General features: G+C 37.9%; 4 protein-coding genes across 15 annotated transcripts; all 4 read right to left on the bottom strand.

Annotated features, from left to right (window-relative positions):
- Window positions 1-345: 345 nt before the first annotated feature.
- Window positions 346-4,338, bottom strand: LOC113282549 (NF-X1-type zinc finger protein NFXL1-like). The gene has a single exon (XM_026531583.1). It carries the CDS (start codon window positions 4,036-4,038, stop codon window positions 571-573), a length of 3,468 nt encoding a protein of 1,155 aa, XP_026387368.1. The 5' UTR covers window positions 4,039-4,338; the 3' UTR covers window positions 346-570.
- Window positions 4,339-4,962: 624 nt separating this feature from the next.
- On the bottom strand, window positions 4,963-7,983 carry LOC113282547 (cyclin-J18-like). 10 transcript variants are annotated; one of them, XM_026531579.1, is made up of 10 exons: window positions 7,718-7,983; window positions 7,519-7,604; window positions 6,785-6,884; window positions 6,596-6,694; window positions 6,486-6,503; window positions 6,333-6,412; window positions 5,967-6,093; window positions 5,793-5,853; window positions 5,474-5,581; window positions 4,963-5,274 (listed from the first exon to the last, which is right to left on the bottom strand). In XM_026531579.1, the coding sequence occupies exons 1-9, from the start codon at window positions 7,769-7,771 to the stop codon at window positions 5,511-5,513; spliced, it is 696 nt and encodes a 231-aa protein (XP_026387364.1). In that variant the 5' UTR covers window positions 7,772-7,983; the 3' UTR covers window positions 4,963-5,274; window positions 5,474-5,510. The 10 variants fall into 10 exon arrangements, 8 of the variants coding, with proteins under 8 accessions (XP_026387364.1, XP_026387360.1, XP_026387366.1 ...); XR_003327006.1 differs by having other exon boundaries at window positions 5,137-5,274; window positions 5,440-5,584; XR_003327007.1 differs by having other exon boundaries at window positions 5,137-5,274; window positions 5,440-5,581.
- Window positions 7,984-8,656: 673 nt separating this feature from the next.
- LOC113282546 (putative 3,4-dihydroxy-2-butanone kinase) lies at window positions 8,657-15,293 on the bottom strand. Of its 2 annotated transcripts, XM_026531574.1 has the most exons (19): window positions 15,104-15,293; window positions 14,802-14,875; window positions 14,642-14,705; window positions 14,046-14,158; window positions 13,908-13,955; window positions 13,700-13,771; window positions 13,335-13,598; window positions 12,909-12,992; window positions 12,623-12,678; window positions 11,599-11,729; window positions 11,437-11,529; window positions 11,171-11,235; window positions 10,927-11,070; window positions 10,786-10,829; window positions 10,113-10,196; window positions 9,919-9,992; window positions 9,455-9,567; window positions 9,275-9,370; window positions 8,657-9,129 (listed from the first exon to the last, which is right to left on the bottom strand). In XM_026531574.1, exons 1-19 carry the CDS (start codon window positions 15,141-15,143, stop codon window positions 9,010-9,012), a joined length of 1,779 nt encoding a protein of 592 aa, XP_026387359.1. In that variant the 5' UTR covers window positions 15,144-15,293; the 3' UTR covers window positions 8,657-9,009. The 2 variants fall into 2 exon arrangements, 1 of the variants encoding a protein (XP_026387359.1); XR_003327005.1 differs by lacking the exons at window positions 8,657-9,129; window positions 9,275-9,370 and having other exon boundaries at window positions 9,791-9,992.
- Window positions 15,294-19,662: 4,369 nt separating this feature from the next.
- Window positions 19,663-23,383, bottom strand: LOC113282545 (coatomer subunit zeta-1-like). 2 transcript variants are annotated; one of them, XM_026531573.1, is made up of 6 exons: window positions 23,201-23,383; window positions 21,655-21,814; window positions 20,826-20,973; window positions 20,629-20,706; window positions 20,146-20,230; window positions 19,663-20,060 (listed from the first exon to the last, which is right to left on the bottom strand). In XM_026531573.1, the coding sequence occupies exons 1-6, from the start codon at window positions 23,201-23,203 to the stop codon at window positions 20,001-20,003; spliced, it is 534 nt and encodes a 177-aa protein (XP_026387358.1). In that variant the 5' UTR covers window positions 23,204-23,383; the 3' UTR covers window positions 19,663-20,000. The 2 variants fall into 2 exon arrangements, with proteins under 2 accessions (XP_026387358.1, XP_026387357.1); XM_026531572.1 differs by lacking the exon at window positions 23,201-23,383 and having other exon boundaries at window positions 21,655-21,820.
- Window positions 23,384-25,479: the final 2,096 nt, after the last annotated feature.

Genomic DNA, 25,479 nt, shown 5'->3' with positions numbered 1-25,479 from the left:
TCGCTGGTACGCATTTAGGAACGGCGTGTGATGCTTTTTTGATACGCAGTTTCAAAGCGTGTGTCTGGATTACTTCCATCTTGGATCCAAGCAAAACGAAGCACTCTCTGGGAGTCAAGAAAACAGTGCGTCAAAGAACGACACTTCTACAGTCAGAATCTTGAATGTTGGATCCCATTAGAGCCAGCCTTATAAGCTGAAAACAGAAGCTCCCCTGCAAAAGGAAGGCTGAGATTAGCTTGGTGCCTTCGGAGTAATTTTGACACAAGCAGAACAATCACTTATAAGCTGCTTAATGAGAGAAAAACAGTAAACCCAGCAAAAATGAAGAAGAAAACAGTAAACTCAGCAAAAAAGATAAAATTCAAAATTAGGAACAAAATGGAACTTCATCGAATGTTGTAACGAGGTTTAATTTTGACACTAGTGAACAAGTCTAGTATGTATCGATTCAATGATCGTGTATCTTTGGAACGTATTGCTTTTCCCAAAAAAAACAAAACAAAAGGCAACAATAAAAAAACAACAAGAGCACATTTCCCTCTTCCTGCATTTGCTTTCTCCACTCAATCATTCACAAGCTTCCTCCCAGTCATCAACTACTTCAGCAACCACTTCTTTATCACTCTTATCTCCTGCCATTGCTTCCTGCTTCGGTTCTGTAGAGGTAGAAGAACTTCCTATCTGATAATTACCAGGTCTTCTCTCAACTCCACCAGATGATAATACTGCAGATGATTTTGAGACAGAATCTTGGTCAAGAACGTCATACCGGTTTATCGATGCCGTAATTGGAGTTTCCATTCCTCTCCAAACCGCGTTCTGGACATCCGCTGGATTGTTGATCCAATTCTGATCAACACCCCACGAATCTTCTCCCCACGAGGCTTCCTGCACAACTGCTTTCTTCCATGAGTTGGCCTTTGGAGCCCCTGCAGATCCTACCTCCTTGGAAGTTCCCCACACATTAGTTACTGTTGGTGCAATAACTACAGCAGCACCATGGTACGCAGACCCATGATCTAATCTTCGCAGAGCAGTAGCTGCACGACCTGGATCACTAAATATTGCCAATGCGTTAAACTCATCCAACCAGACCAATTCGCATTCACCACCAAATCTCAGGACCAACGCATTCACGTTAGATTCCCTGGGTAAATCTAAAAGAGCCACAACAAGCCTTTGATCCATATCTACCAAAGGATCAAAAGCAGGTGGATTTGAGGCGGTGAGAGGTACAGACGAACCCTTAACACCAAGTATTCGGGCAGGGGCTTTGGATTTTGTGGTCACGTGAACAATCAGAAAACGTTTAGGCTCCCACCCTGCTGAATGGACTGATAGCTTCCATCTCCCTGCAATTTGCCTTACTGCATCTCTCTTTTCCTTGACCATTGCACAGAAAACATGAACCCTGAGACCATTTGAGGTATTCCCTTTACCCTTGCCAAGCACCAAAAACTTGCATCGCTCCTCTATAGACAAAACCCACTTGGGTTCTCGCCTAAATAAGTCTTGAAGCTGCTCAGAGATGACAGACTGGTCACCTAGATGAAGGGCTTCCAAATTCAGGAGAGGAACTTTAAAAGCATCAGCAAGTTTCCTCTGTCGCTCCATCTTTACACATTCATCATCACACACTAGCTTTCTTTGTCCAAGAGGAACTTTGTTGCCGTTTGCTTCCACAGGCTTCAGCGGAACTGGTAACTTGTGAATTAGCTGAGCCTCAAATACTGTATCGCTGGCAAACCCACCAGTGTTACCACCAGCATCACAAGGAACCGTAGCACTAATCCGACCACACAAACATGTGATCGTCACTGGAAACTCACATCTACGTTCAGGACAAGGAGATGAAGGGTGACATGAAGAGGTACATGTATGCTTGCAATCTCTCCTCGGAGCACCACAAACCTGGCCACAAGTTGATCTTGAACCAGAAGTAGACGTGCAGGAAGTATCACATGGAGGCGGGTGACATGTTCTACTGCAAGCATGCATTCCACATTGTCGAGTTTTTCCACAAAGTTGATTGCAACGAATTTCTTTCGAGCCACAAGGAATATTTCGAAGAATAACGTGTCCGCCAATGCATTCCTTTGCCACGGGAAATGAACAAGGTGGGCAATCCCCAAAATGGCAGCCATGAGTGGAGGCATGGCCGCAAGGCTGAGGAACCGAACAAAGCTGCTGACATGATGGAGCCGGTGTTCCACAAGGCTGCGGGGGTGGGATCGAAGTCTTACCACATGCACAGGTCAGATCAGTGAAGATTGTCTCGAGACATGGTGGACAATGACCGCTATGACAAAGAGATTCACAAGAATGCTGCCCACATCTTAGCTTTTTCCCGCAAATCATTGAGCACAAATGTGGATCCCAATCACCAGAGTATCTGGTGTTAGAATTCGAAAGTGGGCAACACCTCTCACTGCATCTATGCCTTCCACAGTTCTTCTTCCTCCCACAAGACTTCTCACAGGTAAATGTATCCTTCTCCTTTTTGTAGCATTCAGCGAAACGTGAAGAAGACCCACATCGACATTTTTGGTTAACAGTAACCACACAAGGTGAACAAACTCCAACATGACACGTCTCCTTACATCTGTGAATCTGACAGGGTAGGGTCTTGTCACAGGTGTTAGAGCAAGTTGGAATCGGACTCAAACAACTCACCCTTTCCTTCTGCAATAGTGTTTTCCCGCAGGGACAGCTCTTGATGTTTCCTGGCATTAGTTCACATTCTCCGCATTGCCCTGGATGACAGACCTCTCCACAAGTATGATTACCGCAAACAAGGGTTTTCGAACAAATTGAGTTACACGAGAAAACACCACCTCCACCAATCAGCTCACCTTTCACGGACATTTCTCCACAGAGGACAACCTCCTTTTTCTTCTTGCAGAAACAAGAAGCATCCATTGGAACCTCACAACTTTCACAAGGTCCTGTATGGCAAATTTTGTTGCAGTGATGACGCCCGCACTCAAGAACCTTATGGCAAAGCTGACCGCAAGTAAGCACAGATTTCCGATCAGAGCACCTAGTTGTAATCATTTTTTTCCCACAAGGGCATTTTCGAGCAGGAGCAAATGCCTTACAAGGAGGACAAGGACCTGGGTGACATTGCAAAACACAAGCATGTGGACAGCGATCTTCATCATCCCCATTCTGCAGCTGCTTCTCCAGCGGCTTTCCACAGTGTTCACCACATGAATGCGGTGTGAGATACAAATCAGAAGGAGGGTCTGGTCTCTTTCCACAGAAACAGAGATATCGAATTTCCTTGGAAGTAAGAAGTTGTACAGACTGACAACCCGGGCACCTCCAATTCAACCCTTGGTTCTTCTCAGCTGATAAATCAACAGAAGTAGGAGCTCTCGCCCACTTCTTAATACAATTCATATGAAAAATGGAGTAACAACTAGAACAAGACCAAATTGGAGCAGACCTTCTAACCATATCATAACAAATCATACACTCAACTGTCCCTTTAGTAAGTTTGTCTTGAATTTCTTGAACAAGCTGAGGAAGATTAGAATTCAAACTTTTTGACACCTGAGCTGGTTTCTCAACCTTCTCTTTCCTAGGATTATTAACTGGTCTTGACACATTACTTCTTTGATGATGTTGATGAGTGAAATTTCCTCTAGACCGACTTTCATTGTGATAAGAATTCCCACCCCCACCACCACCATATCCTCCCCCACTTGGAACTGAGTTATTAACATTGTAATAAGAACTCCCACTACCACCATATCCTCCTCCACCAGTCGGATTGCCATTATAATTATTATTAAAATTCCCACCGTATCTTCCCCCATTTGGAATCGAATTATTAAAATACGATGATGATGGTGGCGGCGGTGGAGTTTCCAGTATAGCACTACTACCAGATCCTCCTGCACCACCACCACCGCCACCACTACCAATTACAGCTCCACCTCTAGGAATCCATGTTTGACGATTATTATTACTATTACGAACAGGAATTCTCGATCCCTCTCTTCGATTATCATTACGTACTTGAAAGCTCATTATTATCTTTTGAAAAGAGAGGGACTCACCCAAAAACAACAAAAAAACCCTAAATCTAAATCAATGAAATTAGGGTTTTCAAGTAGTACCTGATAATAAGATAAAATTAAGAGAGAGATAGAAGAGAGATTATCAAAGAGATTTGATCGTTTAAGTGCTATCCTCTTCCTCTTCCTCTTCCTCCTCCTTGTTGGAAGCTTCTATACAGTGTGTTCTGTTTTTTTCTGGGTTTTTTTCTTTCTCTCACCCTTATTTTTGGTGTGAGGAGAGCACTGAGAAGAGGGCTGAGGAGAGATTTGATGAAGGGAATTCTATTATATTTGTGGGGGAAATACACAAACCTTGGGGCCAAAGGAAAACTATCAAGTCATGTGTCAGATTTGTTGTCCTACCCCAAAATCAAACCGCCACATACTCTCATCTTCGTTCCGGTTTCTATTTATTTTTATTTTTTTATTAATTTAAACAAATTGTTTAATATTCTGCAACTGGGCACCAAACAAAAATTTGCGTGATCGCTACTTCTGTAGTGCAGCCGTGCAGGTCGTCTTCAATACTCTGAGGCGGTTGATGTAATGGCATAAGTCAATTTTTGTTGGACTTTCAAAGGAAGTGTTCTTCTATTAAGCCAAGAAGTGAATTAATTTGCAGGGCAAACAAGGAATACAGGAATAGGCATGTGGAAGCAGCTGACCCCCGCTTGTTTCTATCTGGCTTTGTCCCCGGAGCTAGGTAAATTTCGAGTGATGCAGGAAAGAACTTTAGCAAAGCCAGGAAGTATTGCGTGTTAAATCACTAAAGATGAGGAAGCTACTAGCAGTAGCTGTAAAGATTCCTGCAAGGCTGTAATGTGACATGGGATATTGCCACGTTTCGTTAGTCTTCCTAATGAGACGTATCAACATCTTGATTTGGGCAAAAAAATGTAACAGAACCTGGAAATGGTCATGAATATGATTTGGAATTGGGATATACAATGTTTTCTGGTTTACTTTTATATATAGTCTTTACACAATGGGATGACTAGTAGTTTGTATTACAACATTTTAATATTCAGCGGATCTTTTTTCTTTTTCAAATGGATAGCTAATATTGACTGTGTCTGGAGAGTTTTGTATTAACGTTTACCCTCTCGTAGTTGTCAGGTCTCCTGTGTTGTCTGCTTCAGTACATGTTGGAGAATGGTTCTTACCAGTTCGAATGTATCTTCTTCTTTGAAAGAGCTTACAAACTTCACTGCAAGAATGATAAAACGAGTCATTATGATCAGAGGTGTGATAAGCTCGCACCAATTGATCAGATGGCTAAAATGGTCTATCATGCTGGTATAAAGGACACCAGGCAGAGTTACATTTAAAAATTACGTAAGAAATACTACGTAAGTTTGTTTCCGTTTCTTACTTAGTGGCCTTTCTTCACTCTTAAGTACTCTTACATTTATGCTTACAGTTCAATTGACTGGCACCGCAGGTTCATAGTTTCGCCCATTTGGTACTTAGGTCTGGGTATATTGTCCTGGCTCTTTTGATGAAGGATGGTATATCTGCTAATAAAGAAATTTGTAAACCATAACCAATTCTCAAGCACTGTTCGTGTCTGGGAAAAATGCAACTGACCCCTAATGACATTGACACTTTTATATACATAATGATGATAACGGGCTGTATCTTTATCATGTAAATAAAATTAGAAATAACTAACAAACAGGGTGGGTAAGGTAATAAGAAACAGAAAACTTATGTGCGGAATATTACCCCAAGAAAGAAGAGGAAACTCATGCTCTTGCTTAGGAACAGTTATAACGTATGAGGCGACCTGAATAAAAAAAATGTGACGAATAGTAAGGTTTAACCAAAGCCACATAAAGGGACATGGGGAACAATAGCACTAAAGGGGGTATTAATTGCTAAGATAACAAAGAGACATGCCAGAATAGCTGCAGCAAGAAAATCGGGAGAATTATACAGAACTGATGTCTCTTCTGTTTCATATAGAACATCCATTATGTCCATACATGCTTCGAGTTTTACAAGATCTCCTACCCGCGCCAGTTTCCTGAATTAGGCGACACGAAGAAAAAAAAGTGAATCAATCACCAGGGTAAGATCTTGTTTTGACCAAATATTCTGATAGATAAACAACTGAGATATTACAATACAAACCACAACCTTCAACAAGACAAACACAGACTTGCGAAACATTCCAAGAAAAAACAAATCTTGAACCAAGGTACCATCGAAACATGCAGTTTGACCAATTACACTAGTTAGTATCTGGATGCATGTAGAACTTACCTCAACCGAATTAGAAAGTCTTCTAAGAAGACATAAGCAACATTCGATGCACCAATCTCGAAATCAAGCACCTGGAGATGCTACGATGAGCTCAAGTAATATAAGAGAGCTCTTTCTCAACAGACTGCAAATTTCTTTATTAACGAGATTTACCTGCAATAAAACCACCTCCTGCAGTATACAACCGTTCTCATTAGTAACCCGTAATTACCGAAAAGGAAACGGAAATCAACATATTAGCATAGAGAAGGTAATTTACTCACTGCTTCAAGGAAATCTCGTGTAGTATAGTGTTGTTCCTTTATAGCTACATCTCCCAAAGACTTCAAACTTTGTACAGAAAGAGGCCTAGTATCATGTATCTATTTCAACGAACAAAAAATAGTTTTAACAAAATAAAAGAACAAAACAAAAGAGGACAGCAAATGGTTCTGATGAAGCTCAAGACTTACTTTACTCGACACCCAAACTGAAACGAGAGCAAGTAATTGCAAGTTGCATTGTCTCAAAGGCTGCAAAAGCCAGTTATCGCCATGCTTCTTCCGTAAAGACCTAGATATAACACCCCCACATAGTTTAGTACTAAGAAAACTAATTATGCAGCAAGGACAACAGTGATAACATGGCTGGAAGAAGTAAACAAGTTGCATGAAATCCAAATGGAAGAAAATATTTGTTTTCCACTTTCCACCCTAACTATAAATTCGTCAGCACATTTTATCATTTCAGGGCAACATACTGCCATGGTGTACTAAACAACCCCATTCCTAGTTACTGGTCCAAGGACTCCATTTAGACTGATCAGAATTTCCTATGCAATTGCAATATAATACGTAATAGTCGATTTAAGTGTTATAACCAAATTCTTTCCTTCAATTCCCTGACTGTACCAAACAATTCACACATACCCTAGCCAAGCATAAAATGCTAGGATATCATATCCATTGGGTATCGGTCCATACACAGCTGACATGTTCAGTATCTCATCCTGAATTACTTCTAGGTCAATTCTATTGGTCCTTGTGGGACTACTTCATTTCATTTCATTCACAAGTTTAGATTTCTATAAAAATCATTAAAAAAATAAAATCAACTACCAGATTTATAGATTATTGATGTAACGTATCTACATGAGGCCACAAAGAACGAAATCAACATGATGAAATTCTTAGTTGTGTGATAAAACCTGTTATTATTTTTGATAGATGGTAAAAAGCGTTCAACAAAGATTGATAAAGCGGTGTATTTCACAACTGGAGTAACGCCAAGTTGCTGCAATTATAATAAATCAAAAAATCAGAAACATAATAAAAAGGGACAAACACTAAGAAAGAAAGAAAGAAAGAAAGAAAGAAAGAAAGAAAGATAGAGATTAGGGTATTAACCAGAGATGAGACGATGAGGAACTCAACAGCTGAACGACGCAATCCGGCGTTCATATCAAGTTCTGGTCATTTCAATCTGTGTAAACTCGAAAACGAGTTGAATTGGGGCGAATGCCCTATCCTTTTCTTCTTAATTCCCGCTCAAACTAAAGACCATCAAATACAACTGAGAACTGAGAAGTGAGAAATGATGTTTTAAGGAATGGGTGATAGTGGGGGTAAAATAGTAATTCACCACTATATAATGCTTTAACTGACCGGATTCAATGTTGGAAATCACATGTAAATTTTTTAAGGAGAGGAGGAGCAGCAGCAGCAGAACAGGGGCTGATTCAAAGTATTCTGACGATTGAAAGTATTCTGACGAGATTACCAGCCCGGAGTCTAGCATATTACCATAATACCATCTGTGTTTAGCAAGGGTCCATGCTTTGATTCATGGGTTCCTTTGGTTTGTTTGCCTCCTACGGCTTACTTCATGCTTCAGCAGGACCCGTAGGTACATGTAAGGGCATGCCTTTGCTGTTTCTAAGTATCACAGATTCACAGGTATTCCCACTCATATCATTTGTGAAGATAAAAAACCGATCTAAATTCCTCCTGATAGTTTCAAGAGAAGCTTGGAGTCATAACAGCAGTGTCAGGGCTGAATTCCTCTTGATAGAGTTTCAGCTGATCGTTCGTGTCAGTGAACCTGAAGAACCATCTGTTCCACTTGGGGTTTGGACTTGACTACAGCCTAGACTACAATTAAGCACTTAGCAAGAGGTGGTCGAACCGTGGTTATCACCATTCACCCACCATCCAGCAGATTATACCAAATGTCTAAAAAGTTGTTATTGTTTTCAGAGGGAAGCCCTATCTACCATGGATCACTGTCAACCCAGCTGGATCTCTTACTCGATCTCACAAATGGTACATAATATTTTCAATGTGAAGAGAGTAAATGGATTTGTATTTAAAACCATAACACTGTCAACTTGAAGTTTCAGAATTCACTTGTAATTAATAACATACTATAAAGTACAGTTTCGGGTATATCACTTCCAAAATAACCCGGTAAAAGTCTTTCTTGTCAATGAACTCGATGGAACTCGCTCTCTCAGCTGTACACACACAACTGCGTATGCGGAGAGCCTCCAATGAAGTAATACAATCCCACAAAAAAATTGTGAAAAAGAAAAGCTAAAATATATTTTCTTTTTACTTGGCTTGAAATTTGCAGCTATAGGCGAGAGGACCAGGGAGAAAGACTCTACAAAAAGCTCCACCAGAAATTCTTCATCTTATAACTATTGGCACTTGTCCTTCACAGCTAGTGCTGCAGCTCTGTACCATGCTGCTACTGCCATGGCACCTGGGTCAGGAACAGTTGAAAGGATCTCCTGCGATATATATGAGGAACGACCCGCCTGTAGGAAAAGCATACTCAGATTTATAGGTGAAGCAAAACTTTAAGTTTCAAAAAAAAAAATGGTCTCTGATCACAGGACTACAAGTTCCATAGATCTAACATTGTTCAACACATTTATTCAAAGGATTCTGTAGGGGACTGACCTGTGCTTGCATGTCTTTGGTTGATTCAGCACCACTGGATGCTGCTTCAGACGATAGAAGAAAAGCAGTAGGAGGATCATCACCAGCAACCAACCTCTGTAATCACAAAAGATGGATAAGTCAAAAAAAAAAAAAAAAAAGCAAAAATTATAATGGAACACATTAAGAACAAGAGATCACCTCGTGAAGAACAGTCGATGCGGGAATAAGCGCATCTAACATTGTGCGATATCCTGCACTTGCTCCTCCATACTTGCTAACAGCCGCAATTGATGCTTCAAGTGCAGCAGCCCCTGTACCATACACAGTTGGAATCAGGTTAGATGTTTTAGAAACTGGTGTGTTCGGGAGGCATTTCGTCACCACAACTGACATCATGCTATGGCAACCAATATGTACACCACATTTCAGCAGCCACATGGTGAAAAACAAGTACAATTGTGGACTCAATGTCTAACATTAGACAACAAGAACACACCATTAAAAATGATAAGGTATTTATATGGTTAACTCTACCATCCTACTGACAACTGAAGACCTTTGAAGTGCCCACCAATCACACATTAGCTGACCATGTCACAACCGACATGTCAGTCCATGGTCAGGAAGGACAGGTACATTTGCATAAAAGAGCATATTCTCACATTGTTTGGGTGAAACCACTGATTCACTATTTTCCTTTAACTTCGCATATGCCGCCTTACAGAATATGTCATATCTGCACATGAGAAAGAAGTAAGTACTTATGAAGGATGAAACCAAATCACTGACGAACAGCCAAGAAACAAAAATATAGATTACATAGTAGATAAACTCAAAAATAAGATAGATGAGGTACATGATTCCACTTGTCCCTCCCATAACCCTTCGGATGGATGATGCAATTTCATTTACTGTCTCTGCTGCATCATTCAGAGGATAGCTGGAAGGATGAAACAAGTGAATAAGACCATTGCAAAGGGGTATCTGAACTCATACAAACAGATAAGCGAACTTTGAAGATATCAAAACAGTCGTCATTACTATTCATATATATTTGATTGCCCATCCAACATAATAGCGAAACTTATTCAGTAAACTGATACAATAACAACTATGTTGTTTGAGGACAACGAGCATTAGCCTCATGTATGCTCAGGAAAAATGCAGCTACACTAGGCTAATCTTAGCCTTATTTTGTGTGATTCAAAAGTATACATGCTCCACATCCCTGGATTCCTTTTTAAGTTACTTGATCTTTACTTGCTCTACTTTCCCACAGGTCAACAAGTGATTTACAAATATCACTGAAGAGAACTAAAGTATTCACAAGAATTAGTGGATAAGAACCTCTAACCCACAAAACAATGTTAACCACGTGTACCGAGGTAAAAAAAAACGATACAGTTTCGAACAACAGATACTTGAGTTAAAATATTGCTTCCAGTTAGGTGGTTGGTTCCACGTGTGTTCTCGGAATTGATAAAAACTTTAAAAAGAAAAGATACCAAGGAAAACATTGAGGAACTTACTAGCTCTTCATGTCCTCAAGAATAGCCACTGCACCTCTAAACATCTGTAAAACTTCCATGAATTTAGATCATAATGTATCAACGGATTCGGAGCATATAAAGTTAATAACTACTATAAAACTGCTTAGGAAGGCAACTTACGGTTGATCCACAATCACCGTCACCCACTTTGCCATCCCATTCATTCAAACTATCTTTGAGATCAATAATCGCATTAGCCGCAGCTTCAATACCAGCCTCAAGTATAATGCCATGCACGTTCAGTTGCTGTGGACGACTGGGTTCCTAAAAATGAATGCGCAGGAAATTGAATAAAGCATCCAGATTGGAATAATCTTCGTTCCACGAGGAATCAACTCAAAGTTTATACATAATTTCACAGTACCTCATCTTTCTTTCTTGCATGACATGGTGGAACTGGAAGAGGAATCTTAGCAGGTGGGCGAACTCCTGCAGCCAAAATATTGCTAATAAGCTTAGAGTAAACTAAAACATTAGGAATATATAGTGGTAAAGATGATATCACAATACATAAAGTCACAACAAATTTTAGTTCCTACCAAATCGCTGGGACATTTAACATAGCACGAACCTTTGATAAGGGACAACAGACATAAAAAGATAATCACAAGATGATCCTCTAAATCTTACCATCAGCACCAACTGGCCATGAAGGAGCCCTAGTTGGAGCATCCAATCGCTTCAATATGGATTCATCCGCCTTCATGATGGATATCGAAAACCCTGTAAACACAAGATTGTTAACAATAAGCTTGTTTGTGAACAGAAAATTACTTCGGTAGAAATACTAACCCGCCATGTCAAGAGAAGTCATGAATGATCCTGTATACACTTTGTCAACAGCCAGTCCATGTTCCAATTGCAGTTGTGGAACTGCCTTTCCAGCAGCTATCATCAGTTCCATTAATGGGGTGGCACCTAATCTGCATTTAGCAAATTAGCTCAAATAGTCAGACAACCTGAAACATGCATATGCAAAAATAAATCAGTAACCCATTACATGCATGGCTCCACATATGTAATAATAACAGTACTAGATTAAAAAGCAAACTCCGGATACACCCAACCATGTCACATATTACAAAAATGCAACTGCTTGAAGTCTCACTGAAAGATAAGTTCGCACCGAAAGTTTTGCTTAACTGAAGGTATTGGGAAACTCAAAAATGCATAGGCTGTTATTTTAGCATCAAGCAAAGGTGAGTCCTTTGAGGGACTGTCTTATATTGAAAACTTGTGCAATATATCTAACTAAGCAAATTCAGCAAACGCCCATAAAACTTTTAGAAAAGGTGTCACCCGAACTTGGAAATTGGAATCTCACCTGAAGATGGTTGAAATGGTGATCAAGAAATGTGATTGGCCTACTCAACCATCAGTTAAACATGCCCTGATCTAAGAACATTCAGCCTATAGACTAATTACATTCACACATTTTAATGCTTCGTTCCCGGTACACATTTTACTACCACGCAGGGTCCAGACTGTATTGTCACTGGGTTTTCATAATAGTGTTGCTAAGGTCTGAATGTTGTTTCAGGACAATAATAGAGTTCAAGTATAATTTAGGCACATATACCAATCAGGAGTGTCCTAAGCATGTGATATCATATTCCCCAACTGTATCCAAAATGTGCAATAACACTTTTAAGAATTCTTGTTAAAGTAAAATGAAACATTAACATGTCTGCGCATTCTCCACTAAATTAGTAAAGCACTGGTTAGGACCCATATGTTCCTGTAAGCGAAGAGTTTCCCGCTCACAAACCCTGGTCAAAAAGTTTATAATCCATTAAATCAGAGTAACAGAACGCACCCATTAATCAAGAGCACGACTCTACCCCCTCTTGTAATTGGCACATATTGAGTTTCCTGCAACAAAATATGATGGAAAGATTATGGTTGTTTCTTACCAGTATACTATTGTGGTAAGTTAACATCATGTACATTATCTACATAACTTGTCGTTCCAACATTGATATGGATCATGTTTTTCCTGTAGGATATCAAGTCAAACACCAAGAACGCTTCTTGCAATTGAAAGGTGATTTAAAGGACAATATATGACTGAGGTAGCTTTTAAGTTAATGTTGAAAACACACCGTTGACAATATTTGGTTGAGAACATGAGAAATCACTATATCCACAGGTTGAAGGTCTACCACCGCAGCACCAGGCTCTCCATGCTGAAATATATTATATTTTCCCAAAAATCAGTATAATACATGTAATTGGTTACTAATACAGGTCAACAAACAAACAAGATATGCCATGACATAAGCATAATGATATCTTTAACTTGATTAAGCAGAGAATATTTTGAAGGTTAGATATAAAACAGACCAGCAGTACAAGATAAGCAAATTGTCTGGCTAAGATAATCAAACTTTATGGCCTTAGCCTCTTAGGTATATACACGGTGGATAAACAAATACATTTCTCCCAGGCCTCAAATAATTGCCTAATTCAACACATCAAGAAAGAGAAGACACATCTGACTTGGATTAACAATAACATTATTCACTTACAATTCCAAGACCAAGCTCCATTTTCCCTGAGCCCAGACGATCTGATGTGACCTGTCCAGGCAATGTGCAAACTGACAAAGCAACTCCCATTGTACCAACCGATTCAGAAGCATTTTTTGCTTCAGCAGTGACATCAGCAAGATCTTTACCAGCAGCTGCAGCTGCCCCGGCAACTTTGTGAACAAGAATAGTCCCAGCTAAACCTCTTCGTCCAGCTATGCCACGAGGTGGTGGGAGAGCACAATCATCTCCAACAATAACCATCTACAAGGTGCAAACATCACATTTTTAGTCTGTGTTATTATTAGTTACTCGAAAAAACTAGTTGGTAGATTACTTCAAGATAAACTGACAGAGATTTATACCTCTACTTTACAACCTTCAGATTTAGCTTGCTCAGCCGCCAAACCGAAGTTTAACCGATCACCAGTATAATTCTGTCGATGAATAAGTGATAAACGACTAAGGGAATACACCACTATTGCACATATAATAATGAAATGCAACCGAATATGCGTAAAACTTCATAAATGTCATTAAGCTAGCACGGCTATTTGTCGACAGTTACACTACCTTGACAATGAGAAGGCATCCCTTAACACCAGTTACAGCTCGGATGCCCTAAAATGAACAATACGTCAGTAAGTTAGAGATTCAAGTGTAACTAAAAAAATACACTAAAGTATAAATATAAAACTGAAAACACTATACAGCTAGGATGGAGTCCACTGGCGGAGAGGCGAAAACATCCCCGCAAATAGCTGCTGTCAACATTCCTTCCCCAACAAATCCAGCATGAGCAGGTTCATGCCCACTACCACCACCTGAAAAATAAAATCATCTAGCCATAAGGTTGCGTTTCAGACTGCAGTTCACATGACTGATGTTCAGCAACAATCCCATAAAATCCTACGTTCTATTGTTGCTAGGTTAGTAACACATGCCATATATTTCTGATTGCCAAAAACAGTGAGTATGTGCAGGGAGCTTAACCACATAATTCTTTGTTAAGTATTTGTCTTCATTTTCAATATCATTAGAGATCTTTAGTGGTAATTCAGTAGCTTCCAAAAGTAAAATCCTAAGTCAATTGTTTAGTTTCTTTCTTTAGTATTTACTCTTCCAATTTTACTTGCACATATCAAAATTATTTTGTCTTTTGTGACCAGATATCTATACCCAATTCAATTTCTATTTGCAGTTTCTTTACCATATTTGTTGGATCCCAATGGTAGTCCAAGAAAACAAATACACAGATGCATTTTCCATATGTTGAGATATGAAAGACTTTAAGACTTTATATATACCTGAGATTACTGCCACTTTGTCATAGGTTGAACTTGAAACATCAGCGCGCACAACAACTTTAATCTACACCATTATAAACATAAAAACATCTATAAATATCAATTCTCTGAACCAGATTCAAGAACAACAACATCGCAAGAGATAAAAATAATTAATTACCTGAGGGAAACCATCCAAGTACTGTAAGTTCGGATAAGTTTCAATTAAACCTTCGATGAACTCAATCACAACATCTACAACAACAAAAATACACGATCAACACCTCAAAACATAGGAAAAAACAATTCGATGAACTCAAACAATGTACATTTTCAACAATCAATTCCCAAACAAAAACCAAAAAATTGATCAAAAAAAAATCTCATCAAAAAATTTAAAATCTCCACTAACAACGAGAGAAGGTGAATCAAAGTAGAAAAGAACATGCAACGAATTGAAAATGCGAAAACAAACACACAAACCATTTGGATCGTTGATTAGTTTCTTTCCTTGAAACGCCATTTCTCCTCACAGCATTACCAGACACAGTCAAACAAAAAAATCTCCGATAATCTTCTCTAGAAATCTTCAGGAAAAAAAAAAACGAAAACCCTAAGAATTTTAGAGAGAGAGGGAGAAATTTGAGTCTGTGAGCTCTATTTCTTCTTCTCTCCACTTTTGCTTAAGACGGGGATTTAAATGGTTTGCTTGTCAGAACAAGTTAAAATTCACAATTTACATTAATACCCTTATACTAAATTTTTATGACTATTTTTATCTTCTTAAGTTTTTCTACTACTGGATAAAGAGTGCGCCGTCTTGTACCCCAGAACTTGCGTAAACATTATCCACTTTAGGTTCAGATTTCATTCACTCATCTCTTGGTAGGTGGGGCAACCTACGGATTAATATCTGCTATAATAATTGACCTAATGGGAATTGGATGGTGGGATGATATGTGTAAGTGTTCACCTACGTTGGAGTAGGTGAAATAATACAGAATTCTCTGACACGTCTCTGGCCCACCTCTAACCACTCAGCTAATTTTATGGATCCTCATGTATCTAATCTAATGTACTGCATGAGTCTCTAATGGGGCACACACCTAATATGTGGTCTCGATCACTCTTTTCTTCCAACATTTAAAATCTTTTGCTTTTAGGCATGTAATGTGAAAAATTCTAGCAAGCAGCACTGAATTAACTATTTACCCTTTAACGTGTAGTCCTAAGTAGAAGTGTTGTTCGGGGAAGCCGAAGCTAATTTTAAAAGTCAAAATCAAAAAATTATTGGCTTTATTAAAAGTTAATCTGTTTTTAAAAGTCATTGTATTCTCAAACTAATTTGTGATTTGTATAAGTCAAAAAGCAATTTTTAAAGAGTTATCCAAACAGGTTATTATTCGTTCATGCAATGTAAAAACATAAATCAGACTTTTAAAAAATCGATGTTTTTATTACAATATTTGCATTGAAAAGATATTAAAAGAAATGGTTGTGATATTTCTTTTCAATGAAATAAAAAGATAAAAATTCTAAAGTAATTGAACTACTAACAAAAACGATACTCATTACAAGAAGAGAAAAAAATTCTGGGACGAAAGAAAGGTAAGACGTCATCACATAAAAGTCAAAAGGAATGATAAATCTACTTTTTAATTCTTTACGAACAAAAGAAAAATATCAGGATTATAGCGCTTAAGAACGATTTTTCTGATGTAATCAATTAATTTATAGCAAATGATCTTTTTAAGTTTCATTTGGCTTTCAATTGCAATCAGTTTTTCTCCAATATTCCTCGCGCAACATAGATAGAGTCGTAGACAAAAGCTTGGTGTCAATAATTATTAAAACTAAAAATCTAATAATTAAAAAGAATGGTATGTATTTTTCTGATATGCATGAAAAATACTACAATTAAAAGGACAGTCATATATGAGTCAATTACTAGCCAAGTTTGCTCGAATTACTGACATCAAATATGACGAGAACGAATCTTAAACTTGTTGATATTTCTGAAATAGGTGAAAACATTATTCTCTAATTATATTAAAGAATTAAAAGTCGTATTCCTACAATGGCGATGATTTCTTTTTGGAAACTTGTTTTGGTAGATAGTTACTCACCAACGACAATATTGGGGTATGCAGACATGCTCAGCATCATGCAAGGACCTGGGATTTTCATACATAAAATCGACATTGTCATTTGTTCCTATTGATTGCAGATTTTTTAATAAGTACATTAAATTTGGACATTTCCAATTAAAATATTCTAAGTGAGAAGAGTTTGTTGCTAGTCTAACTAAGTGTATACCCGTTGTGTTTTGATCTCTGATGATTTTGATTCTGTCCGCTAGGACAAAATAAACTGCTTCAAAATTTCCATCGTTCATTTGACAAAATCCCAGATCGAACCTTCCTCAAACTTCTTACCTATAATTTTCCTTTATCTCCTCCGGAATTGCATCATCCTCTGCCTGAAAGTCTATAATCATAGATGGTGACAAATTGACAAAGCCAGAACCCCTTGAAATAGTAAAGCTAGTTTCTTCCGTTGTGGTAAAGTGGTGGTGACCGGTTGTTGTTGATAGTGTTTAAGTAAAGCAAGCAAAAACACCTCATTGGCGGACAATTTACCCAAAACATGGCGCACTTATTGTTTACTAAAATGACCTTGTATGATCTGATCGTTGGGAAATACCAGTAAACTGTTTTTGACTTATTTGTACAAGGGTAACCCAGTCATTCATTAAATGATTTTTAGTCCAGACTTTATACTTTGGACCACAACTTTTTGGACTCGTGACAATAAAAACGACTTAGGAAACTCGTACCTAGGAAGTCAAGAAAGATAACAAAGGTGGCAAACAAAAATGGAAAATCAAAATTAGTAAAAGTTTAAGATAATGTACATCTCTTGTTGGATTAGGATAATTTACTAAAATCAAATCGTAATTCATTTGATTAAGAGAAAAACTTTCGAAAATGATTTCAATGCTCTACTTTTATTGATAAAGAAGTGTTGACAACAAGCACGATATTACACCAGATCATTTATCGCAGAATCAATAGTATGAAGCCTATCTCTTAATATGTTACAATGCAAGACCTGCTTAGAAAACTAGAAGTTGTAGCTAATTTCCGCAAAAATTTGGTAACCTCTTGCAACAATATTGATGTTTTGTTCCGCTGTTTGTTTAAAGAAAGAACCTAAACTTATTTGGAAATATGAATAAACACAAGTTTTAGAAAGTTTTGTATGTGAATCCAGATTAAGTTGCATTATTGGTGAATACCAATTTTATATGATTTCCGTGTCTCCACGTCGGTGTCGTGTTTGCGCTGTTTGCGGTATTCGAGCTCGTCCGGATACTTAAACCAAGAATGGCGACGTAATATAAGAAGAAGCATCAAAGCATCTAGTTTAAGATTATCCTAAACTCTCTGAAACATGTAGTTTAAGATTATCCGCAAGCTTTTTAGTACTTACCAAAATGAAATTGAAGATTCTTGTTGCTTTAAAATTTTGTCTCTTGCAGTGATAAAGATTGAATGTTCTTTCTTTTCTTTTTTCCCTTTCTTTATTATGGTTCTCTTGTCTATAGCATGTCGATTTTTGTTTCGATGATAACTTAGGATCTTTTTTAATATATTTATATTCATAACAGGCGATTCTTGTTTTTCATGACCCGCATGCGTGGTTGTGGCAGAGCCAGAAACATCCGTATCGGGAGAAACTTTTTCTCTTTTTAAATGAAAAAATGTTGAAACTAGAAAGTAAGAAGGAATAGTTGGGGGGCAATCGCCCCCTGATTGTCTATACAGCTTCTACTCCCAGACAATGCTAGAATATCAACACAATGTCGATGTATGAATACAAGAAATCTTGCACTATTATAAAAAAGAAAAATGCAGGCTCACGTATTATGATAGAGATAAGTAGATTATGACCTTTTCTTTCCTTATGTTGATTACCCTATTAGACCATCATACTATTGTAGGATGCATATTTCTATGGTATTATTTTCTTGAATTATCAGTTCGTAGACTTTTAGTTAGTTTTGGTGGAAATGGAAATGCTTAGGTAGGTTTGATGGTGATACGACAAGACGTACAAAATACGATAAATGGATTGGTTTCTTTAATGAAATTTTAGTATATGCTTCGCTAAACAAATCCTTTTCAAAGATTTTAGGCTAACTGGTCTTTCTTTCTCACAGCTAAGCACCAACTCATTTCTTATCATTAAGAAACATAATGCAAATAATTGGTGGCAGTGACACCGTGAGAGCAGGTACAAGTTCCGCAAATGTCACATCACACCTACATTCGGAAATTTGAAGAGCTCCCAAAATAACACAAGTCATGAGAAGCTCGACCTACCTCATCCATCAAGGAAGAAGGAATAACAAGCTGTTAGCACCACAAGACTATACAAATATCACCATCTGCCCCAAACTCAGAAAGGATAAGACCACAAACTAAAACTGTACAGTTCTCTGGTAGGGCTGAGGGGCCATAGACATGTGAAGGCTCCCGTACCTAAGGTTTCTCAAAGCAAAGTTTGATAGAGCCTTTCATCCTATTACAGTTGCCCATAGAAATGGAACAGGATTGATTGTGCACGACCTTTATGATCTTTGCAGGGGGGGAACCGGATGAAGGCGATGGAAGAAAATCAAAATGAAAGTACTTAGAATTTTCACTCGTCAACAAGTAGATTTTCTTTAAGCAAGACAAATTAGATTCTGACCACAACCAATCTCATTGACGAGAGCTTGGCCGGATCGACCTGAAAGTTAGGTTAGTTTAATGAAAGGTCTGAGCCATCGTTTAGTATCAAAAAGAGGTGTCATATGATGATTTTGGTCTCCTAGCACAAGTTACATAACACCTTCCTAAATCTTGAGCATTCTAAAATTTTCAAGGATTCCAAAATAGCACAAGACGTGAGAAACTCAATCTTCCTCGTATACCTTGGGAGAAGGAACGAGAAGCACGGCAATGACAAGCCTACGCAACATCATTAACCGATACAAATGCCTCAAAAAAGCTTTTAAATTCAAGATTATGCACTGCATTATAAAGGTTGCAGAAAGTGTACTATGTTTTTTTTAACCTAGCCATGGATGGAACGAGTTAATATGAAATTTTAATATGCAGAAGCAAGAGAACGGCACTATATTTCCTACTTTTAAGTTCCCAGTCCTTTGATTCTGCTGCAAACATTAGTCTTTTACAGTTTTAAGGAGTTAAAGAGTACCAATCATATTTATAGGAAACTAAGAAGCGTTCATGTACCCGCTGAGATAGAGGGGAAAAAAAGATCAACACTTCTGTTATTTCTGTCCTTTCTCATTCCTTGCCAACAGCACTTATCACTTGAGGAGAGATCTAGTTAAATGTTCTCGGGCAGTAGCTAGTGCTTGAGAGATGGTCTGCAGAACAGTTTTCAAGGAATTTGAAAAGCCATTGGGAGAGAGAAAAAGAGTATTATGTCAGAAAGAGAGAGAGAGAGAGTACCTGCTCAGACAAAGATGCCGCATTGTCACCACCATTAGATGCGACTTTAGCTGCAATAATGCTGGCTTCGTTGTCAAGAATATTCCTGCAGCAAACCCAAACCGGTCAAATCATCAACTATGCTACAGCATCTGAGCCAGATTCTACATGATCTATATTCAGAAAATTTTGACAGCTAAGAAGATGCATATGCAGTAGTGGATAGTTAAATCCCCCTGATGTCCACTATAAGTTGAGCAAATGTCTTTCTAAAATGCGCAATATATTCTCCCCTTACACCCTAATATAGTTAAGAGCAATCAGAGTTAGCAACAAGTAAAATATTTGATGTCTTGCCTTGCCTATCGCGTGTGTCAGACAAAGTTACATTCACTCTTTCATCTACACATGAATATTCTGACAAGTTCCGTAGTAAAGATACTATTAAGAAGGAGCCTGAATTTGTACATGCATTCAGATGCAAAGGAAAAAATTTATACATACCCTCCGTCAACAATCTCATCAAGGCATAAAAGGATAAGATCCAAGTTCTCGAGTGCTGTCATTTTATCCAAATTGTTCCTGGGACAATCGGGAAAGCAGCTCGTCAATAAATTATCACCTGCAATCTTGAATTCAAAACAAAATTAATAAATAAGAAGAGATGCGGCTAGAAAATGAGGGTCCCGTACTCCCGTTACCTGAGAAGGAGCGCAACTGCATCAAAGAATGCCTGAAGAACAGTGGCTAATATGAGCTCATTCTCATTGTCACCGCCAGTAACAAAAAAGTGCAGATCTTGAATAAACTTATAAACGACAATGTGGTTCTCAAACATCGCAATCTCCGCTGAAATAATTGCACAGTAGCACATTTACAGAGCAGACATTGTATGAAAAGTTGGCCATGGTAAATAATGAGCTTTGACTGTCATTTGAAGTGATATCACAGACATGGACAGAAAGAAAACTTAAGCAACAAGGCCACACATTTAACTTTCAATCCAAATACTAACATGGGAAATTCGTTGTAATCATTGAAAGATGTCATTTACAAGACTGAAATTACAGGTTCTAATTTTGCAGTTTCATGTGATGCCATTACTTCTTCTAGGTTTATGTGATTGCCAGGAAGGAGAAATTTTGTCTACTGTTCCACCTAGTTGCCAGACTTGTTATCATATTGGTTGTTGCACTTTTCCTTCTAATGCCTGAATGTTTTTCCTTTTTGCATGTATCTCTCAAATAGATGAATCTTTAAACTTGAAATGTGTAAATTTGACACTACTCACTCATCTTTTGAATTCCCCTATGGGCTAGCACATAAGAAGTCAAAGTTCAATAAACAAGCACAACTTTTAACACTTCATGAGACTGTACCAGCTATCCAAATCTCATACTTTCATATGGACCAAATAAAAGAGCATATGCAACGACATAATCTGGCCTCAAATTAAAAATGAGAAATGAAATAATGAATTTTTGGTCGAAGTTTTAAAAAAGAAGATTATAAAATTTTACTCGAAATCACCTTCAGTCCGAGCATTCGTCTTCTGTGTTTTTGTAAATATAGCTTTTTCGAAGGCTAACTTTGCACTGTTTGTTGGCCAGTCATCTGAATAGTACTTCACAGCTACTCGCTTCCCTTCCGAATCCAATAGAAGGATGTTTTTAATCAATGGAAGAGTTTCCTGCATTGCATAAGACCCTAAAATCAACCTACTAATCCACAAAGCATAACATCATAGGCAGGCAGACAATTTTTCACTATAGTAAGTTAATAACAGTGGATAAGAGACAACTTTTTTCCTTTTACCTTAAATGGTTTAAATTTTGAAGTTCAACAAATCATATTTTTCCTTCTACTAATCTTATAAAGCTATCAAAAATTGTTTAAACATCAATTCTGTCTTATAAAATTGTTTACTGACAACATAGACTAGTTAGTTATTCTTATTTGCTTCACTTTATTTTTCTTTTCCTATTTGTTTCCTTTTCTCCTTAAAGACAAAGGTATCAAAAGGAGGAAGGTAGGAATAGACGAATAGTTACCAGTAACCAATCCAACAGCAGTAACAAACTAAATTCAGCTTCAACTAGCTACTTGGTTTCAAAAGATTCATACCAGGCTAAGCCATCTACACATTCCCAATTTACCTAACCACCCAGAACATCGTGACATAAAGGTAGAAATAGTTACGATAAGTCGATAACCGACCCAACAACAGTAACAAACTAAAGTCAGCTTCACCAAGCTATTTGGTATCAAAAGATTCGTACCAATCTGAATACCAATTAACCCAACCACCTAGAATTTCATGACAGAATTCAACTTCAAGGTAGAAATAGCTATGATTACCAACCCAACAACACTAACAAACTAAAGTCAGCTTCAACTAGCTACTTGGTATCAAAAGATTCAAACCAATCGGAATCATCTACACATTACCAATTCACCCAACCACCTAGAACATAGTGACAGAATACAACTTTAAGTGCTCGTGTGAGAACACGCTTGAGACACGAAGGCGCCGAAATAACACCGCATCTAATGAAATTTCAGCTACATGTATTAACATATGGCACATATGTGCTTACCAGATAATATTAACCCTACATAACAACATACCAATTCAAGTGAAATTATCATAACAACACTGACCAACCCTGAATTTTACATCAAACTAAGAAACTACTAAACCACATTCACATTCCCCAAACCAGTACACCAAAACTTCACCAGTAATTGTAATCCTGTTCAATTAGCTTACTAGAGTGTTCCTAAGAGAGTGTAACGCTGTGGAATGGTCAATTGGATGCCCTTTTGAGATAAATGAATATGTTTAAGATCATACTTGTTCACACACAAACATAAACTAAACCATCAAATAACAATCAATTCACATCCTAATTTTTACAGAGACGAACGAAACTCATCTCTATTTACAAATAAATCACAACAGATCTATATACTTTATTCATGAATAGATCCAAAAATCTACATAGAAACAATGAAAAGGTAAAAAGGAAAAAAAAAAAAGTAATGGAATTGAAGAAAACAGATTGTGAAAAATTACCATGAAAAAGTTTGTTTCTCTACAACTGAGGAAGCTTTAGAATCGACGAGATGAGCAGTTATCTCCCAAAAGAAACCTAAAAGAGATCCAGATCAGAACTTAATGAGAAATCTGTGAAATGTGAAAAGAAGAGAAGATCTCTACTTGTGATCGAAGAAAGAAAGAAGGAGTGGAATGGAACTTACAGTTCTGGGTAATTGGGAAAAACAATTTCTAGGGGGCAACGATAATATACTCCCGTACTTAGCGAAAGTACTTTCAATACGAGTTAGGGGTGCACATACCCTACCCATATCCGTCAACCCTACCCTATCCGCCAGTTTTTTAACCGTATCCTACCCTATCCACTATTTGGCGGGTAGGGTGGCGGGTAAAGATTTTCTTAACCGCCAGTAAACGTGTAGGGTGGCGGGTATAGGCTATATCCTACCCACCCTACCTAGGAGTGCACATACCCTACCCATACCCGCCAACCCTACCCGCCAGTTTTTTAATCGTATCCTACCTTATCCATTATTTGGCGGGTAGGGTGGCGGGTAAAGATTTTCTTAACCGCCAGTAAACGGGTAGGGTGACGGGTATAGGCCATATCCTACCCACCTTACCCGTTGTGCAGCCCTAATACGAATCGTGTATCGCGTATTTTTCAATTTTACCGCTGCTGGGATCCTCGAGGAGTGCAGCACCTTGTTTGTTTGATGAATAAAATTTTGATGCGAGTGTTATAGATGGGGGCAAGTAGAGTTTACTTTCAGGGATTAGTTGTGGGAGAGTTTGAAAGATTTTAATGTAGTTAAATCCCTAGGAATTTAGAGGAAGTGTATAAGAGTCTAGACAATTTGGGGGAGTTAGAGCATAAATCTCTTGTTTTTTGAGAGATTTTGTCCAAGCACAAAAACATCATGAAACTTCCTCAAACTCCCCCAAATTGTAAACTCCCTATAACTCTAGTGTTTTACGACTAACCGGGAGTTTAAGAGATTCTAATCAAATCTCTCACCACTAACAGGGGAGTTTAAGGGATTTTGAGGTAGTTTTAGAAACTCCCTAGTGTAGTTGCAGGAAATCCTACACTACACCCCTCATGTGATTTCATTATTACTCAACTCATTTTTAGATTTACACTCTTAATTTTATTGATCAATCTTTGAATGTTCTTACAAGAAAAGATAAAAGAATCAAGAATGACTTCTGCTTTAGACTTTCTCTCTCCTATTTACTTGTTTCTTACTCAAAAAAGATCTCCCCTTCCTTTACAACTGAACGACTATTTATAGGGAAATACATAATTGATGACAGCTAATCTGTCCTTTATTTTCGGATAAGACTTGCGACATTCTCGCAACCTTACAAATCTTAATCTCGCAAACTCTCTAATTTTGGCAGGATCCTTACATCTTTCTCATGATTTTAGCTGACGTCGTTTACTATATCATTTCTGAAATTGTTCAGCGACTCTGTTGTGTTGTGTAGTTGATAATTTCGCTGAGACATTATCGTTGCGAGATTCTGATCTTACATCTCGCCTCTTCTCATATCTTCTCTGCAAAGTAGAGAATGATGTGAGAAATGCCGCAGCTGTTCATCTCTTCATATTATGCATTTATCACACGTATTCTTTCTTCCATCTGTTTCTTGACACGTCTTCTGTAACCGCTGCTTTTCAACCGCTCACATCTTTTCTTCTTAATGATGTTTATTTCTTCGAGTAAAAAAATCTCCTTTATATACTCTTCTTTCCACTTTCTTTTTACTTTCTCTTCTCTTTTTATTCTCTCATCTCTGTAACTCTGTTATTTTTCTGCAAGTTCTGCTACTGTAATTTTCCCCCTTCAATCTTCTTACTTTTTATTCATTCCCATACTCTATATTCAAATATGGCTCCAAGTGGTCATAGACATGAGAAGAATTTAAAACATGCCCAAAAAGATCTTGCTAATAAAGGTTTCATACTCTCTACCATTCCTGGTGAAAATGTCAAATCAATTCTTTCTGTCAAACTTTTCTCTGATCAGTACTATGATGATCAATCAATCATAATTTCGCTAGGTCAGATTCTCGCAGGTCTCTCTATTCCTCTTTATGACCCAGATCTTCCTTTATTCTATGAAATTCTCGCTCATCCAGGATTTTCGCGAGCTATCTTCCAACTGAGTGGGGATTGCATCCGTTTGATGCTAGAGTTCGCTAACTGTGGTGTTGGTAAAGGATCTATGTACTCCAAAGAACTTAGGGATCCTAAATTCGCAGACCTAGAGATAATTGTTGAGAAATACACA

Source organism: Papaver somniferum, chromosome 5 (assembly GCF_003573695.1).
Source record: "Papaver somniferum cultivar HN1 chromosome 5, ASM357369v1, whole genome shotgun sequence".
In the NCBI taxonomy this organism is placed as follows: domain Eukaryota; kingdom Viridiplantae; phylum Streptophyta; class Magnoliopsida; order Ranunculales; family Papaveraceae; genus Papaver; species Papaver somniferum.
The sequence above is the reverse complement of the archived record's forward strand: the minus strand, read 5'-3'. Positions and strand labels throughout refer to the sequence as shown.

Coding starts and splice junctions, on each gene's coding strand:
- LOC113282549 (XM_026531583.1), bottom strand. CDS start 4,038: ATGAGCTTTCAAGTACGTAATGATAATCGAAGAGAGGGATCGAGAATT.
- LOC113282547 (XM_026531575.1), bottom strand. CDS start 7,771: ATGAACGCCGGATTGCGTCGTTCAGCTGTTGAGTTCCTCATCGTCTCA. Junction 7,605..7,717: donor TCCTCATCGTCTCATCTCTG/GTTAATACCCTA, acceptor TTATAATTGCAG/CAACTTGGCGTTACTCCAGT. Junction 5,275..5,792: donor GTTTCCTCTTCTTTCTTGGG/GTAATATTCCGC, acceptor TCATTCTTGCAG/TGAAGTTTGTAAGCTCTTTC.
- LOC113282546 (XM_026531574.1), bottom strand. CDS start 15,143: ATGGCGTTTCAAGGAAAGAAACTAATCAACGATCCAAATG. Junction 14,876..15,103: donor ACTAATCAACGATCCAAATG/GTTTGTGTGTTT, acceptor TTGTTGTTGTAG/ATGTTGTGATTGAGTTCATC. Junction 11,530..11,598: donor GACTTCTCTTGACATGGCGG/GTTAGTATTTCT, acceptor TTGTGTTTACAG/GGTTTTCGATATCCATCATG.
- LOC113282545 (XM_026531572.1), bottom strand. CDS start 21,820: ATGCAGGAAACTCTTCCATTGATTAAAAACATCCTTCTATTGGATTCG. Junction 20,707..20,825: donor GCAGTTGCGCTCCTTCTCAG/GTAACGGGAGTA, acceptor CGATTGTCCCAG/GAACAATTTGGATAAAATGA. Junction 20,231..20,628: donor GATGAGATTGTTGACGGAGG/GTATGTATAAAT, acceptor GGTTTGCTGCAG/GAATATTCTTGACAACGAAG.